The 15,637-nt window shown below is 39.9% G+C and overlaps 1 protein-coding gene across 7 annotated transcripts in view; it reads left to right on the forward strand.

The window, feature by feature from the left end:
* Positions 1-15,637, forward strand: part of CAST (calpastatin) — a 128,494-nt gene that overhangs the window by 67,790 nt on the left and 45,067 nt on the right. For 4 of the 7 annotated variants that reach the window (XM_029217991.1, XM_029217992.1, XM_029217993.1 and 1 more), the window contains 4 exons: positions 12,309-12,374; positions 13,118-13,159; positions 14,559-14,615; positions 15,027-15,140. In XM_029217991.1, coding sequence (XP_029073824.1) covers positions 12,309-12,374; positions 13,118-13,159; positions 14,559-14,615; positions 15,027-15,140 — 279 coding nt within the window. The remainder of the gene's footprint in view (positions 1-12,308; positions 12,375-13,117; positions 13,160-14,558; positions 14,616-15,026; positions 15,141-15,637) is intronic. The other 3 variants (XM_029217994.1, XM_029217997.1, XM_029217996.1) reach the window with 1 other exon arrangement.

Raw genomic sequence — 15,637 nt, forward strand, 5'->3', positions numbered from 1 at the left:
TTTATTTTATTTTATTTTATTTTATTTTATTTTATTTTATTTTATTTATTTATTTATTTATTTTTGCGGTACACGGGCCTCTCACTGTTGTGGCCTCTCCTGTTGCGGAGCACAGGCTCCGGAAACGCAGGCTCAGCGGCCATGGCTCACGGGCCCAGCTGCTCTGCGGCATGTGGGATCTTCCCGAACCAGGGCACAAACCCGTGTCCCCTGCATCGGCAGGCGGACTCTCAACCACTCTTCACCACCAGTGAAGCCCCTATTTTTAGTTTCTTAAGGAACCTCCATACTGTTCTCCATAGTGGTTGTACCAATTCACATTCCCACCAACAGTGTAGGAGGGTTCTCGTTTCTCCACACCCTCTCCAGCATTTATTGTTGGTAGACTTTTTGATGATGGCCATTCTGACTGGTGTGAAGTGATATCTCATTGTAGTTTTCATTTGCATTTCTCTAATAATTAGCAAGGTTGGGCAACTTTTGACGTCCCTCTTGGCCCATCTGTATGTCTTCTTTGGAGCAATGTCTATTTAGGTCTTCTGCCCATTTTTTGATTGGGTTGTTTGTTTTTTATGATATTGAGTTGCATGAGCTGTCTGTAAATTTTGGAGATTAATCCCTTGTCGGTCACATCATTTGCAAACATTTTCTTACATTCTGTAGGTTGCCTTTTCATTTTGTTTATGGTTTTCTTAGCTGTACAAAAGCTTTTAACTTTAATTAGGTCCCATTTGTTTATTTTTGTTTTTACTTCCATTACTCTAGGAGGCGGGTCCAAAAAGGTATTGCTGTGATTTATGTCAAAGTGTGTTCTGCCTATGTTTTTCTCTGAGAGTTTTATAGTATCTGGTCTTACATTTGGGTCTTTAATCCATTCTGAGTTTATTTTTGTGTATGGTGTTAGAGAATTTTCTAATTTCATTCTCTTACATTTAGCTATCTAGTTTTCCCAGCACCGTTTATTGAAGAGACTGTCTTTTCTCCATGATACAGTCTTGCCTCATTTGTTGTAGATTAATTGACTATAGGTGTGTGGGTTTATTTCTGGGCTTTCTATACTGTTCCATTGATCTATATTTCTGATTTTGTGCTGGTACCATACTGTTTTGATGACTGTAGCTTTGCAGTATAGTATGAAGTCAGGGAGTCTGATTCCTCCAGTTCTGTTTTTCTTTCTCAAAATTGCTTTGGATATTCGGGATCTTTTGTGTTTTCATACAAATTTAAAAAATTTTTGTTCTAGTTCTGTGAAAAATGCCATTGGTAATTTGATAAGTTGCATTGAGTCTGTAGATTGCCTTGGGTAGTATAGCCATTTTGAAAATATTGCTTCTTCCAATCCAAGAACACGGTATATTTGTTTGTGTCATCTTTGATTTCTTTCATCAGCGTCCTATAGTTTCTGGAGTACAGGTCTTTTGCATCCTTAGGTAGGTTTATTCCTAGGTATTTTATTCTTTTGATGTGATGGTAAATGGGATTCTTAATTTCTTTTTCTGATCTTTTGTTGTTAGTGTATAGAAATGCAACAGATTTCTCTGTATTAATTTTGTATAATGCACTTTACCAGATTCATTGATTAGCTCTAGTAGTTTTCTGGTAGCATCTTTAGGATTTCCCAGGTGTAGTATCATGTCATCTGCAAACAGTGACATTTTTACTTCTCCTTTTCCAGTTTGGATTCTTTTTATTTCTTTTTCTTATTGCCGTGGCTAGGACTTCCAAAACTATGTTGAATAAAAGCAGTGAGACTGGACATCCTTATCTTGTTCCTGATCTTAGAGGAAATGCTTTCGGCTCTTCACTGTTGAGTATGTTGTTAGCTGTAGGTTTGCCATATATGGGCTTTATTATGTTGTGGTATGTTCCCTCTGTACCCACTCTCTGGAGAGTTTTTATCATAAATCGGTGTTGAATTTTGTCAAAAGCTTTTTCTGCATCTATTGAGATGATCATATGGTTTTTATTCTTCAATTTGTTGACGTAGTGTATCACACTGATTGACTTGCAGATATTGAAAAATTCTTGCATCCCTGGGATAAACCTCAATTGATTGTGGTAGATGATCCTTTTAATGTATTGTTGGATTCAGTTTGCTAGTATTTTGTCGAGGATTTTTGTGTTCATCAGTGATACTGGCCTATAATTTTCTTTTTTGGTGGTTCTTTGTCTGGTTTTGGTATCAAGTTGATGGTGGCCTCATAGAATGAGTTTGGGAGTGTTCCTTCCTCTGCGATTTTTTGGAATAGTTTCAGAAGGTAGGTGTTAACTCTTCACTAAGTGATAGAACTTGCCTGTGAAGCCATCTGGTCCTGGACTTTTATTGTTGGGAGTTTTTTAGTCACAGTTTCAATTTCAGTACTTGTGATTGGTCTGTTAATATTTTCTATTTCTTCCTGGTTCAGTCTTGGGAGATTGTACCTCTCTAAGAATTTGTCCATTTCTTCTAGGTTTTCCATTTTATTGGCATATAGTTGCTTGTAGTAGTCTCTTATGATCCTTTGTATTTCTGTGGTGTCCATTATAACTTCTTTCTCATTTCTAGTTTTACTGATTTGAGCCCTTTCCCTTTTTTTCTTGCTGAGTCTGGCTAAAGGTTTATCCATTTTGTTTATCTTTTCAAAGTACCAGCTTTCAGTTTCATTGATCTTTTCTATGGTTTTCTTTGTCTCTATTCCATTTATTTCTGCTCTGATCTTTATAAGTTGTTTCCTTCTACTGACTTTGGGTTTTGTTTGTTCTTCTTTCTCTAGTTGCTTTAGGTGTAAGGTTAGTTTATTTATTTGAGATGTTTCTTCTTTCCTGAGGTAAGATTGTATCACTATAAATTCCCTCTTAGAACTGCTTTTACTGCATCCCACAGGTTTTGAATCATCATGCTTTCACTTTCATTTGTCTGTAGATATTTTTTCATTTCCTCTTTTATTTCTTCAATGATCCATTAGTTGTTTAGTAGCATATTGTTTATTGTTTAGCCTTCACGTCTTTGTGTTTTTTATAGTTTCTTTCTTGTAGTTGATTTCTAATCTCATAGAGTTGTGGTTGGAAAAGATGCTTGATACGATTTCACTTTTCTTAAATTTACTGAGACTGGCTTTGTGGCCTAGGATATTATCAGTCCTGGAGAATGTTCTGTGGGCACTTGAGAAGAAAGTGTATTCTGTTGCTTTTGATTGAATACTCTATAAATATCAATGAAGCCCATCTGGTCTGATGTGTCATTTAAGACCTTTGTTTCCATATTGATTTTCTGTCTGGATGATCTGTCCATTGATGAAAGTGGGGTGTTAAAGTCCCCCATTATTATTGTGTTACTGTCAATTTCTCCTTTTATGGCTGTTAGCATTTGCCTTATATATTGGGGTGCTCCCATGTTGGGTGCATATTATATTTACAGTTGTTATATTATCTTGTGGATTGATCCCTTGATCATTACGTAGTGTCCTTCTTTGTCTCTTGTAACAGTCTTTATTTTAAAGTCTATTTTGTCTGATGTGAGTATTGCCACTCCAGCCTTCTTTCAATTTCCATTTGCATGGAATACATTTTTCCATTCCCTCACTTTTGGTCTGTATGTGTCCCTAGATCTGAAGTGGGTCTCTTGTAGACAGCATATATAAGGGTCTTGTTTTCTATGTCTTTTGGTTGGAGAATTTAATCCATTTACATTTAAGGTAATTATATGTATATTATTGTCATTTTATTAATTGTTTTGAATTTGTTTTTGTGGGTCTTTTTTCTCCCCTTGCTGTAGTTCATTATTAAACATTTCTTGTGTCTTCTCGATCTGTGCCTCCATTCTTTTAATGAGATCTTGGATCATCTTTACTGTCATTACTCTGAATTCTGTTTCAGGTAGATTGCCTATCTCCACTTCTCTTAGTTGTTCTTCTGGGGTTTTACCTTGTTCCTTTGTCTGGGACATATTTCTCTGCCATCTCATTTTGTCTGACTTTCTGTGATTGCAGTATCTGTTTTGTAGGCTGCAGGGTTGTAGTTCTTCTTGCTTCTGCTGTCTGCACCCTGGTGGATGAGGCTGTCTAAGGGGCTCATGCAGGCTTCCTAGTGGGAGAGCCTGGTTCTTGCCCACTGATGGGTGGAACTGGGTCTTGTCCTTCTGGTGGTGGGCAGGGCTGTATCAGAGGGTGTGTTTAGCTGTGGGCTTAGGAAGACTTTAAGTAGCCTGTCTGCTGGTGGGTGGGGCTGTGTTCCTGCTTTGTTGGTTGTTTGATCTGAGGCATCCCAGCACTGGAGCCTACAGGCTGTTGGGTAGGGCCAGGTCTTGGTGAGAAAATGGCAGCCTCTGGGAGGGCTCACACCAATGAGTACTCCCCAGAGCTACCGCCACCAATGTCTGTCCCCAGAGTGAGCCACAGCCAGCCCCTGCTTCCGCAGGAGACCCTCCAATACCAGCAGGTAAGTCTGGCCCAGACTCCTGTGAGGTCACTGCTTCTTTCCCTGGGTCCTGGTACACACAGGACCTTGTGTGTGCCTTCCAAGATTGGAGTTACTGTTTCCCCAGTCCTGTGGAATTCCTGTGATCAAACCCCACTGGCCTTCAAAGCCAGATGCACTAGGGGCTCCTCCTCCCAAAGCCAGACCCCCAGACTGCAGAGCCTGACATGGGGCTCAGAACTTTCACCCTTATGGGAGAACCTCTGCAATATACTTATTTTCCAGTCTGTGGGTCACCCACCCAGCAGGTATGGGATTTGATTTTATTATGAATGCACCCCTCCCACCATCTCATTGTGGCTTCTTCTTTGGATGTAGGATATCTTTTTTGGTAGGTTCCAGTGTTCGTTTCTTTGTTTGTTTTTGTTGATGGTTGTTCAGCAGTTAGTTGTGATTTTAGTGTTTTCATGAGGAGAGGAAAGCTCACGTCCTTCTACTCTGCCATCTTGTCTCCACCTCCCTTCATGTACCTCTTTTTTTCTTTCTTTTTTTAACATCTTTATTGGAGTATAATTGCTTTACAATGGTGTGTTAGTTTCTGCTTTATAACAAAGTGAATCAGTTATACATATACATATGTCCCCATATCTCTTTCCTCTTGCATATCCCTCCCTCCCACCCTCCCTATCCCACCCTACTAGGTGGTCACAAAGCACCAAGCTGATCTCCCTATGCTATGCGGTTGCTTCCCACTAGCTATCTATTTTACATTTGGTAGTGTATATATGTCCATGCCACTCTCACACTTTGTCCCAGCTTACCCTTCCCCCTCCCCATATCCTCAAGTCCATCCTCTAGTAGGTCTGTGTCTTTATTCCCATCTTGCCCCTAGGTTCTTCATGACCAATTTTTTTTTTTAATTCCATATATAATGTGTTAGCATACAGTATTTGTTTTTCTCTTTCTCTGACTTACTTCACTCTGTATGACAGACTCTAGGTCCATCCACCTCACTACAAATAACTCAATTTCGTTTCTTTTTATGGCTGAGTAATATTCCATTCTTTATATGTGCCACATCTTCTTTATCCATTCGTCTGTTGATGGACGCTTAGGTTACTTCCATGTCCTGGCTATTGTGAATAGTGCTGCAACAAACATTTTGGTATATGACTCTTTTTGAATTATGGTTTTCTCAGGGTATATGCCCAGTAGTGAGATTGCTGGGTCGTATGGTAGTTCTATTTGTAGTTTTTTAAGGAACCTCCATACTGTTCTCCATAGTGGCTGTATCAATTTATGTTCCCACAAACAGTGCAAGAGGGCTCCCTTTTCTCCACACCCTCTCCAGCATTTATTGTTTGTAGATTTTTTGATGATGGCCATTCTGACCGGTGTGAGATGATATCTCATTGTAGTTTTGATTTGCATTTCCCTAATGATTAATGACATTGAGCATTCTTTCATGTGTTTGTTGGCAATCTGTATATCTTCTTTGGAGAAATGTCTATTTAGGTCTTCTGCCCATTTTTGGATTGGATTGTTTGTTTTTTTGATATTGAGCTGCCTGAGCTGCTTGTAAATTTTGGAGATTAATCCTTTGTCAGTTGCTTCATTTGCAAATATTTTCCCCCATTCTGAGGGTTGTCTTTTCATCTTGTTTGTGGTTTCTGTTGCTGTGCAAAAGCTTTGAAGTTTCATTAGGTCCCATTTGTTTATTTTTGTTTTTATTTCCATTTCTCTAGGAGATGGGTCAAAAGGGATCTTGCTGTGATTTATGTCATAGTCTATTTTTTTTTAAAGGGGTGGCACAAGGGGTGTGCGTGATGCAACTGTTCTTTTTTTTTCTTTTATTTATTTACTTTTGGCTGCGTTGGTTCTTGCTGCGCACGGGCTTTCTCTAGTTGCAGCAAGCGGGGGCTGCTCTTCATTGCGGTGTGTGGGCTTCTCATTGTGGTCGGAAAAGATACTTGATACGATTTCAATTTTCTTAAATTTACCAAGGCTTGATCTGTGACCCAAGATATGATCTATCTTGGAGAATGTTCCATGAGCATTTGAGAAGAATGTGTATTCTGTTGTTTTTGGATGGAATGTCCTATAAATATCAATTTAGTCCATCTTGTTTAATGTATCGTTTAAAGCTTGTGTTTCCTTATTCATTTTCATTTTGGATGATCTGTCCATTGGTGAAAGTGGGGTGTTAAAGTCCCCTACTATGGTTGTGTTACTGTCGATTTCCCCTTTTATGGCTGTTAGTATTTGCCTTATGTATTGAGGTGCTCCTATGTTGGGTGCATAAATATTTACAATTGTTCTATCTTCTTCTTGGATCGATCCCTTGATCATTATGTAGTGTCTTTCTTTGTCTCTTCTAATAGTCTTTATTTTAAAGTCTATTTTGTCTGATATGAGAATTGCTACTCCAACTTTCTTTTGGTTTCCATTTGCATGGAATATCTTTTTCCATCCCCTCACTTTCAGTCTGTATGTGTCTCTAGGTCTGAGGTGGGTCTCTTGTAGACAGCATATATATGGGTCTTGATTTTGTATCCATTCAGCCAGTCTGTGTCTTTTGGTTGGAGCATTTAATCCATTTACATTTAAGGTAATTATCGATATGTATGTTCCTATTCCCATTTTCTTAATTGTTTTGGGTTTGTTATTGTAGGTCTTTTCCTTCTCTTGTGTTTCTTGCCTAGAGAAGATCCTTTAGCATTTGTTGTAAAGCTGGTTTGGTGGTGCTGAACTCCCTCAGCTTTTGCTTGTCTGTAAAGGTTTTAATTTCTCCATCAAATCTGAATGAGATCCTTGCTGGGTAGAGTAATCTTGCTTGTAGGTTTTTCTCCTTCATCACTTTAAATATGTCCTGCCAGTCCCTTCTGGCTTGCAGTTTCTGCTGAAAGATCAGCTGTTAACCTTATGGGGATTCCCTTGTGTGTTATTTGTTGTTTTTCCCTTGCTGCTTTTAATATGTTTTCTTTGTATTTAATTTTTGACAGTTTGATTAATATGTGTCTTGGCGTGTTTCTCCTTGGATTTATCCTGTATGGGACTCCCTGTGCTTCCTGGACTTGATTAACTATTTCCTTTCCCATATTAGGGATGTTTTCAACTATAATCTCTTCATATATTTTCTCAGTCCCTTTCTTTTTCTCTTCTTCTGGGACCCCTATAATTTGAATATTGGTGCATTTAATGTTGTCCCAGAGGTCTCTGAGACTGTCTTCAATTCTTCTCATTCTTTTTTCTTTCTTCTGCTCTGCAGTAGTTATTTCCACTATTTTATCTTCCAGGTCACTTATCCGTTCTTCTGCCTCAGTTATTCTGCTATTGATCCCATCTAGAGAATTTTTAATTTCATTTATTGTGTTGTTCATCACTGTTTGTTTGCTCTTTAGTTCTTCTAGGTCCTTGTTAAATGTTTCTTGTATTTCCTCCATTCTATTTCCAAGGTTTTGGATCATCTTTACTATCATTATTGTGAATTCTTTTTCAGGTAGACTGCCTATTTCCTCTTCATTTCTTAGGTCTGGTGGGTTTTTATCTTGCTCCTTCATCTGCGGTGTGTTTTTCTGTCTTCTCATTTTGCTTAACTTAATGTGTTTGTGGTCTCCTTTTCGCAGGCCGCAGGTTCGTAGTTCCCGTTGTTTTTGGTGTCTGTCCCCAGTGGCTAAGGTTGGTTCAGTGGGCTGTGTAGGCTTCCTGGTGGAGGGGACTAGTGCCTGTGTTCTGGTGGATGAGGCTGGATCTTATCTTTCTGGTCGGCAGGTCCACGTCTGGTGGTGTGTTTTGGGGTGTTTGTGGCCTTATTATGATTTGAGGCAGCCTCTCTGCTAATGGATGTGGTTGTGTTGCTGTCTTGCTGGTTGTTTGGTGTAGGGTGTCCAGCACTATAGCTTGCTGGTCGTTGAGTGGAGCTCGGTGTTGGTGTTGAGATGGAGATCTCTGGGAGATATTTGTCATTTCATATTATGTGGAGCTGGGAGGTCTCTTGTGGACCAGTGTCCTGAAGTTGGCTCTCCCACCTCAGAGGCACAGCCCTGACGCCTGGCTGGAGCACCAAGAGCCTGTCATCCACACAGCTCAGAATAAAATGGAGAAAAAAGAGAAAGAGAGAAAGAAGAAGATAAAATAAAATAAAATAGTTATTAAAATAAAAATTTTTTAAATAATTATTTTTTAAGTAATTAAAAAAAGAAAAGAAAGAAGAGAGCAACCAAACCAAAAAACAAATCTACCAATGATAACAGGTGCTAAAAACTATACTAAAAAACAAAACAAAACAAAAAATGGACATTCAGAACCCTAGGACAAATGGTAAAAACAAAGCTATACTGACAAAATAACACACAGAAGCATACACATACACACTCACAAAATGAGAAAAAGGGAAAAAAATGTATAGATCGTTGCTCCCAAAGTCCACCTCCTCAATTTGGGATGATTCATTGTCTATTCAGGTATTCCACAGATGCAGGGTACATCAAGTTGATTGTGGAGATTTAATCCACTGCTCCTGAGGCTGCTGGGAGAGATTTCCCGTTTTCTTCTTTGTTCGCACAGCTCCTGGGGTTCAGCTTTGGATTTGGCCCCACCTCTGCATGTAGGTCCCGGGGGGCATCTGTTCTTCACTCAGGACGGGGTTAAAGGAGCAGCTGATTTGGGGGCTCTGGCTCACTCAGGCCGGGGGGAGGGAGGGGTACAGAGTGCGGGGTGAGCCTGCGGCGGCAGAGGCCGGCGTGACGTTGCAGCAGCCTGAGGCACGCCGTGCGTTCTCCCGGGGAAGGTGTCCCTGGATCATGGGACCCTGGCGGTGGCGGGCTGCACAGGCTCCCGGGAGGAGAGGTGTGGGAGTGACCTGTGCTCGCACACAGGCTTCTTGGTGGCGGCAGCAGCAGCCTTAGCGTCCCATGCCCGTCTCTGGGTCTGCACTGAAAGCCGCGGCTCACGCCTGTCTCTGGAGCTCCTTTAACTGGTGCTCTTAATCCCCTCTCCTCGCGCACCAGGAAACAAAGAGGCAAGAAAAAGTCTCTTGCGTCTTTGGCAGCTCCAGACCTTTTCCCAGACTCCCTCCCGGCTAGCTGTGGCACACTAGCCCCCTTCAGGCTGTGTTCATGCTGCCAACCCCAGTCCTCTCCCTGCGATCCAACCTCCGAAGCCCGAGCCTCAGCTCCCAGCCCCCGCCCGTGCCGGCGGTGAGCAGACAAGCCTCTCAGTCTGGTGAGTGCTGGTCGGCACCGATCCTCTGTGCGGAAATCTCTGCTTTGCCCTCCGCACCCCTGTTGCTATGCTCTCCTCCGTGGCTCCGAAGCTTCCCCCCTCCGCCACCCGCAGTCTCCGCCCGCAAAGGGGCTTCCTAGTGTGTGGAAACGTTTCCTCCTTCACTGCTCCCTTCCACTGGTGCGGGTCCCGTCCCTATTCTTTTGTCTCTGTTTTTTCTTTTTTCTTTTGTCCTACCCAGGCACATGGGGAGCTTATTGCCTTTTGTGGGGTCTGAGGTCTTCTGCCAGCGTTCAGTGGGTGTTCTGTAGGAGTTGTTCCACATGTAGATGTATTTCTGATGTATTTGTGGGGAGGAAGGTCATCTCCACGTCTTACTCTTCCGCCATCATGAAGCTCCTCTCCCCTTCATGTACTTCTCATGTTTGTTTCATAACATTTATATCAGCCTCCTCTTGGAGATTTCTGTGAACTTTATGAGCATATTTCTCTAAATATTTTGAGCTTTTAGAGAAAAGATGTTAATTCAAATAAAGCCTATATCAAATCCTTGTCATGTTCTACAGCTTTGAAATGAAAGTCAGTCTAGCTCTGGAGGTAATATGTCTAGATCTATGTTCTCTCTCTCTTGTCCCTCACATTAGAATTGGTAGTCACACTGCTGTGTGTAAGGTGAAAGGTCAGATCATTGTTAATCAGGTTGAGATCTCTGAGAGGCTTTGTAGAGTGGACACTGGAGCCAGACGGCTTGGCTTCTATTCCTAGTTCTATGCTGCCTGTGATGCTGGAAAATTCCTCTTGGCTTTCATTTCCTTTTTTAATTTAATTTTTCTTTTATATTAGATTATAGTTGATTTACAATGTTGTGTTAGTAGTTTCAGGCATACAGCAAAGAGATTCAGTTATGTATATACAGATATCCATTCCTTTTCAGATTCTTTTCTCATATAGGTGATTATAGACTATTCAGTAGAATTCCCTGTGCTATACAGTAGGTCCTTGTTGATTATCTGTTTTATATATAGTAGTATGTATACGTTAATGCCATACTCCTAATTTATCCCTCCCCACAGCTTAACCCTTTGGTAACCATAAGTTTGTTTTAGAAGTCTGTGAGTCCTTATCTGTAAAATTTGGAGGGGGATGATAATAGTACCTTCCTCACAAGACTGTAAGGAAACAAAGATAAGGCTATTGAACAGTGCCTGTCCCACAGCAGGTGCCCAGTAGGAGCTGGCTGGCACTGGAGAGACAATGCAGTGCAGTGCAGTGATTGAGAACACATAACCCCAGCCCCACCATGGGTGTCCTTGGGAAGTCATTGAACTTCCATGTGCCTCAATTTCCATCCGTGAAATGGGAATGATGATGATAATAATGATACTCATTATACCTGTCTCAAAGGATTATTATGAGGACTAAGAGGGTTGGACTAAGACAGTTTCAAACAGTCCCTTGTACTGAGAGGCTATAATAAGCATTAGTTATTGTCATCAGTATTATGTTCATCAGCCTCACTACCACCAAAAATAAATTTAGGAGATGTGTCAGTGATTACTGGTTAAAATGTATATTTCATTAGAAGCTGCTTGCGCCTGTGAGTATACATTCTTAATTGTATTGTAGAGTTCTTCCATGCAAAATATTGCCAAAATGCCAAATTACAAATTAGAAGCTATTAATAGACTCAAACCTTTAAAATACAAGCTGGCTTATTTTCCTTGTTAATCATTTAATAAATTTCATTTGCATAAACTCATAAAAAAAAGCAGAGTAGCATGTACAGAAACTCATTAACAAGGATCCAGTTTGAAAGGATCCAAAATTTTAAATTTTAAAAACATTTCTTTGTTCCTGAACTTTGTTTCCTTTCCAAAACAATAAGTGTGTTGGCATAACAAGGGTCTATTATGTGAGGAACACATGTGCCTTCATTACTGAAGCACAAGACATGATAAATTAAGAGGATATTTGGCATCAGACTCTTCAGATGATAGAATAAAAAATAGGAGTTTGTGGGCTTCCCTGGTGGCGCGGTGGTTGAGAGTCTGCCTGCCGATGCAGGGGACGCGGGTTCGTGCCCCGGTCCGGGAGGATCCCACATGCCGCCGAGCGGCTGCGCCCGTGAGCCATGGCCGCTGAGCCTGCGTGTCCGGAGCCTGTGCTCCGCAACGGGAGAGGCCACAACAGTGAGAGGCCCGCGTACCGCAAAAAAAAAAAAAAAAAAAAAAATAGGAGTTTGTGCTGATATCACCGAGCAGATAAAAGGGGAAGAAATGGCAGAAGCATCAGGCCTAATTTTTAATCTCTTACTTTGAAAAGTTAATAAAATGTTTAATCAGATTTTATTCTTGTTTTCATATTTTCCCTATACGGAGAATGCATGTGTATACTTAAGTAATGGTCTTTTTTGACACAGGTAACTTTTGGGTGGGTAGAATTGTAAAATACTCCACTAAAGATCCTAAATAACAACCAGCTCTTCAGAAGCATTCCTAGAACTTTAGATTCGATTGCTAGATTTTTATCATGCTACAAAAATCCATGCGCTATTTACAAAGTTGTTATAATATTGTGCTGACAGAATTTCAGAAAACTTTTGACAAACCTTTAGCCCTGTTTATTCATGTTACTTATTTGACTGCCAAATAAAATAAAATCACACTTGGGGCTGTTCTCTTATATATTAGGCCATTCCAGTCAGCAAACAGTTGGAAGGACTGCATTCTCCTAATAAGAAAAGACACAAAAAACAGGTGATGTGGTTCATTGTACTAGGGGACATTTCTGTTTACTAATGGTCACTTCAGCTGCTTAACACGTGCTAATAATTTCAGTTCACAATCTTCTGCAACACCTTGACCCATCAAGGACTTGTGGTGGGCTTAGTTACCCATGGCTCACATTCTGGCACTAAAAATCAATTTCACTGCTTCCTGTGTTGTTGATACTGTCAGCCTCCCATTGTTTTACATCATCAGCTGAAACCTACGCTGAGTATTTCACTCATAAAGAGATAAACGATGTTAGTGGCTTTGAAGGATGAGGGTTTTTATTTTAGTTTGCTTATGTATTAGCTACCACGTTCATAGTAATAAATCTTTACATAATTTTAATACACACAGAAGTAAGATGTGAACTGCCATCTGAGTAGTAAGAGAAGACTATTAATTAGTGTGCTTAAGTGTTTATCTAAAGAGTTACAATTCCGGGAATGCCCTGGTGGTCGTGTGGTTAGGACTCCATGCTTCCACTGCAGGGGGCACGGATTTGATCCCTGATTGGGGAACTAAGATCCCACAAGCCACGTGGTGTGGCCAAATAAATAAATAAATAAATAAAGAGTTACAGTTCCAAGAAAAGTATAATTTTAACTCATGAAGTTTATATTTATAAATACATAAAAATTATCTTAGCTTCCTTAGTTGAAGAAAATATATGATAAACTTTGTAAACTATGTTCATTTTTCCTTCTTTTTCTTTCTTTTTCTGAATTTAGGCTGTAAAAACAGAACCTGAGAAGAAGTCACAATCAACTAAGGTAAATGATTTAAGTCAACTAGTGAATTATTTGGATTCTTTGCAACAATAATGAATAACTGGTTTCCTCTATTGGTGCTACGAAATGGTAAAAAAAAAATTTTGTCAGCTAATTAAATTAATTTTAGATTACCCTTTTGAACATGATTATATAGAGTGTATATAAAATAAGTATAACATTAAATCCATATATTGCTAAAATGAATAGTATTTTATGTCTACTTCAGAAGGCATTTTATTCAAATCTAGATTTTTGTTATAGCTGAAGTAATTTAAAAAAAAGCAACAGGAACAAAGGACAAGGGACAAAGGGCAATGAGTATTTGATTACTTTAATGATGAGACATCAAGAATAAAGGTGTCTATTGAACCCAACACCTAGATAACTTAAAGATGAGAGTCTCTCCTTAGACTAGGCCCTGGGTTTATCTTGATGGTCTTATTTCCACTGGTGGAACTAGTTATCAGTTACTCAGGAGACAGCTCTGACTTTCCCTTGGGAACGGCTTCCCTTGCTTTCCTGACTCATGGCTGTCTAGACTGAAAGCCAATTCCAGTCCATATGGAGATGACCCCAGGGTGTCTGCAGGCAGGGCAAATGTTTCTCTTCAATAAGGTGCTATACTTTATTTCTTTCAAGTACACTTGAGCAGTTACTCAGACCACAAGTTTTCCTTTAGGGAAGCACAAAGATGATTTGGGCTGAAGTACTTTAAGTGCAGGCAAGGGTGGGGAGCGTGGTGGGCAGAGTCATCCGGGTGAAAGATGAAGCTTATATGATTTTGTGTAAGGCCTCTTGGTGGCCCCTGAGGATGGTAATTATATAGTCCTCCCTATAGAAGAATAATTCAGCAGCTGGTGGAAGTTGTCTTCTATTCCATATGTAAATGTTTTTGGTTACTCAATTGGGTTTCTAGTGATACCTGTCTTCTCTACTTGTAGCACAGAAAAAACCATATAAATCATATAACTAAAAAAATACAGTGTTTATCTCCTATGAAAGGAGATTTTTTTGAAAATCAATTTTAATTTCTAAAGTAGGATCCCCTATCAACAAGCTCAGTGGTCAAAGTGATCATTTGACATCTCTGTGGATGGACTTGCAGTTATCAAATGATGTACATGAATTGTGAAAAACAGCCAATAATTTAGAGATACATAGCTATTTGAAAAATCATTCTAGATGAAATACTACATTTTTCATTATTTTTCTGATAATTATCATTATCAGACTGTTGGTAGGATTATTATCAACCAGACAGCAACATCTACTTCTCTAACTGGGCCTTTCCTAAGAGAGGCAGAATGGTCTAATTGGGATTTTTGGTTTTGAGCTTATTTGGAAATATAAAAACAATGTACTCTGATGTAATTGAGATTTTATCGTTTGAAATTGACAGCCATCTGTGGTTCATGAGAAAAAAACCCAAGAAGTAAAGCCAAAGGAACACACAGAGGTAAATGATCATCATTAGGACTTGATGTCATAAGGGGAAACCTTTTTTTCTTTGTTTTTCTTTGTTTTTGGGTGAAGGATAAAATTCTGAACTCTCATCTTTCAACATTCAAGTCCTACTGAGCATGGCTGGTATTTGTTTTTCCACTAAAATGGCACCACCATGTGGCATTAGCAGGATTTGCAATTTGCTCAGGTGATTCTTGCTGAATTGGGGAGGAAGGATTTGCGTTGTTTCAAATTCTGTACTCAAAGTGAGATTTTGTCACATATCATTCTAATTTATATTCGCACAGTAAAAAATTGCATAAAACACAGTTGTTATGAATACTTTCTATTCCATAGAGAAAAGTAGCAATATTTATCATATTGTTAACATTGTGGGGGTGTGTGTGTGTGTGTGTGTTTTCAGCCAAAATGCCGACCCAAGCACTCATCAGATATGGGAAGCAAGCATACTTATAATGAAAAAGCAGTTTCTAGATCAAGTGAGCAGCCAACATCAGAGAAATCAACAATACCAAAGGTAAATAAAGCAGACTGATAGGAAAACACTAATGTCAACTAGGGAATTGACAGGTCCTCTATCTACATTGATGCGTGTAGGTGAATCTACAGAGCTACGCCGAATATATCTTGTATTGTAAAGATTTGATGCTCTCATTTTGCTGGTGTTGCAAATAACCTTGTGGAAACTTGGGACTAAGTAAGGCCTGAGAAGGGCATCAGATAGGTCTGGGGGATGTTCCATCGTGCCTTCTCCACCGTGTTGCGACGTTGAGGCAGCCGACTCTGGTGTCTCACAGGTGGGAAGCTTGGGATTGAGGCTGCCTCCTGGACCCCTCTCCTCGTGGGCTGTGGGAACTCAGATGCCCTGCGAGATCTGCTCTTTACCTGGAAGTCTTAGAGTTTTTAGGGTCTTGTTGTAGGAGAGATCAACTTACAGAGCCAAAAGTCAGACATATATTCTGTATTTCCAGAATACAACTATTCAACTGCTAGAAGAATAAGCATCTATGAGAA

The sequence above is a fragment of the Monodon monoceros genome, unplaced genomic scaffold, assembly GCF_005190385.1.
Source record: "Monodon monoceros isolate NGI ecotype Baffin Bay Population unplaced genomic scaffold, NGI_Narwhal_1 Super_Scaffold_12, whole genome shotgun sequence".
Taxonomy (NCBI): Eukaryota; Metazoa; Chordata; class Mammalia; order Artiodactyla; family Monodontidae; genus Monodon; species Monodon monoceros.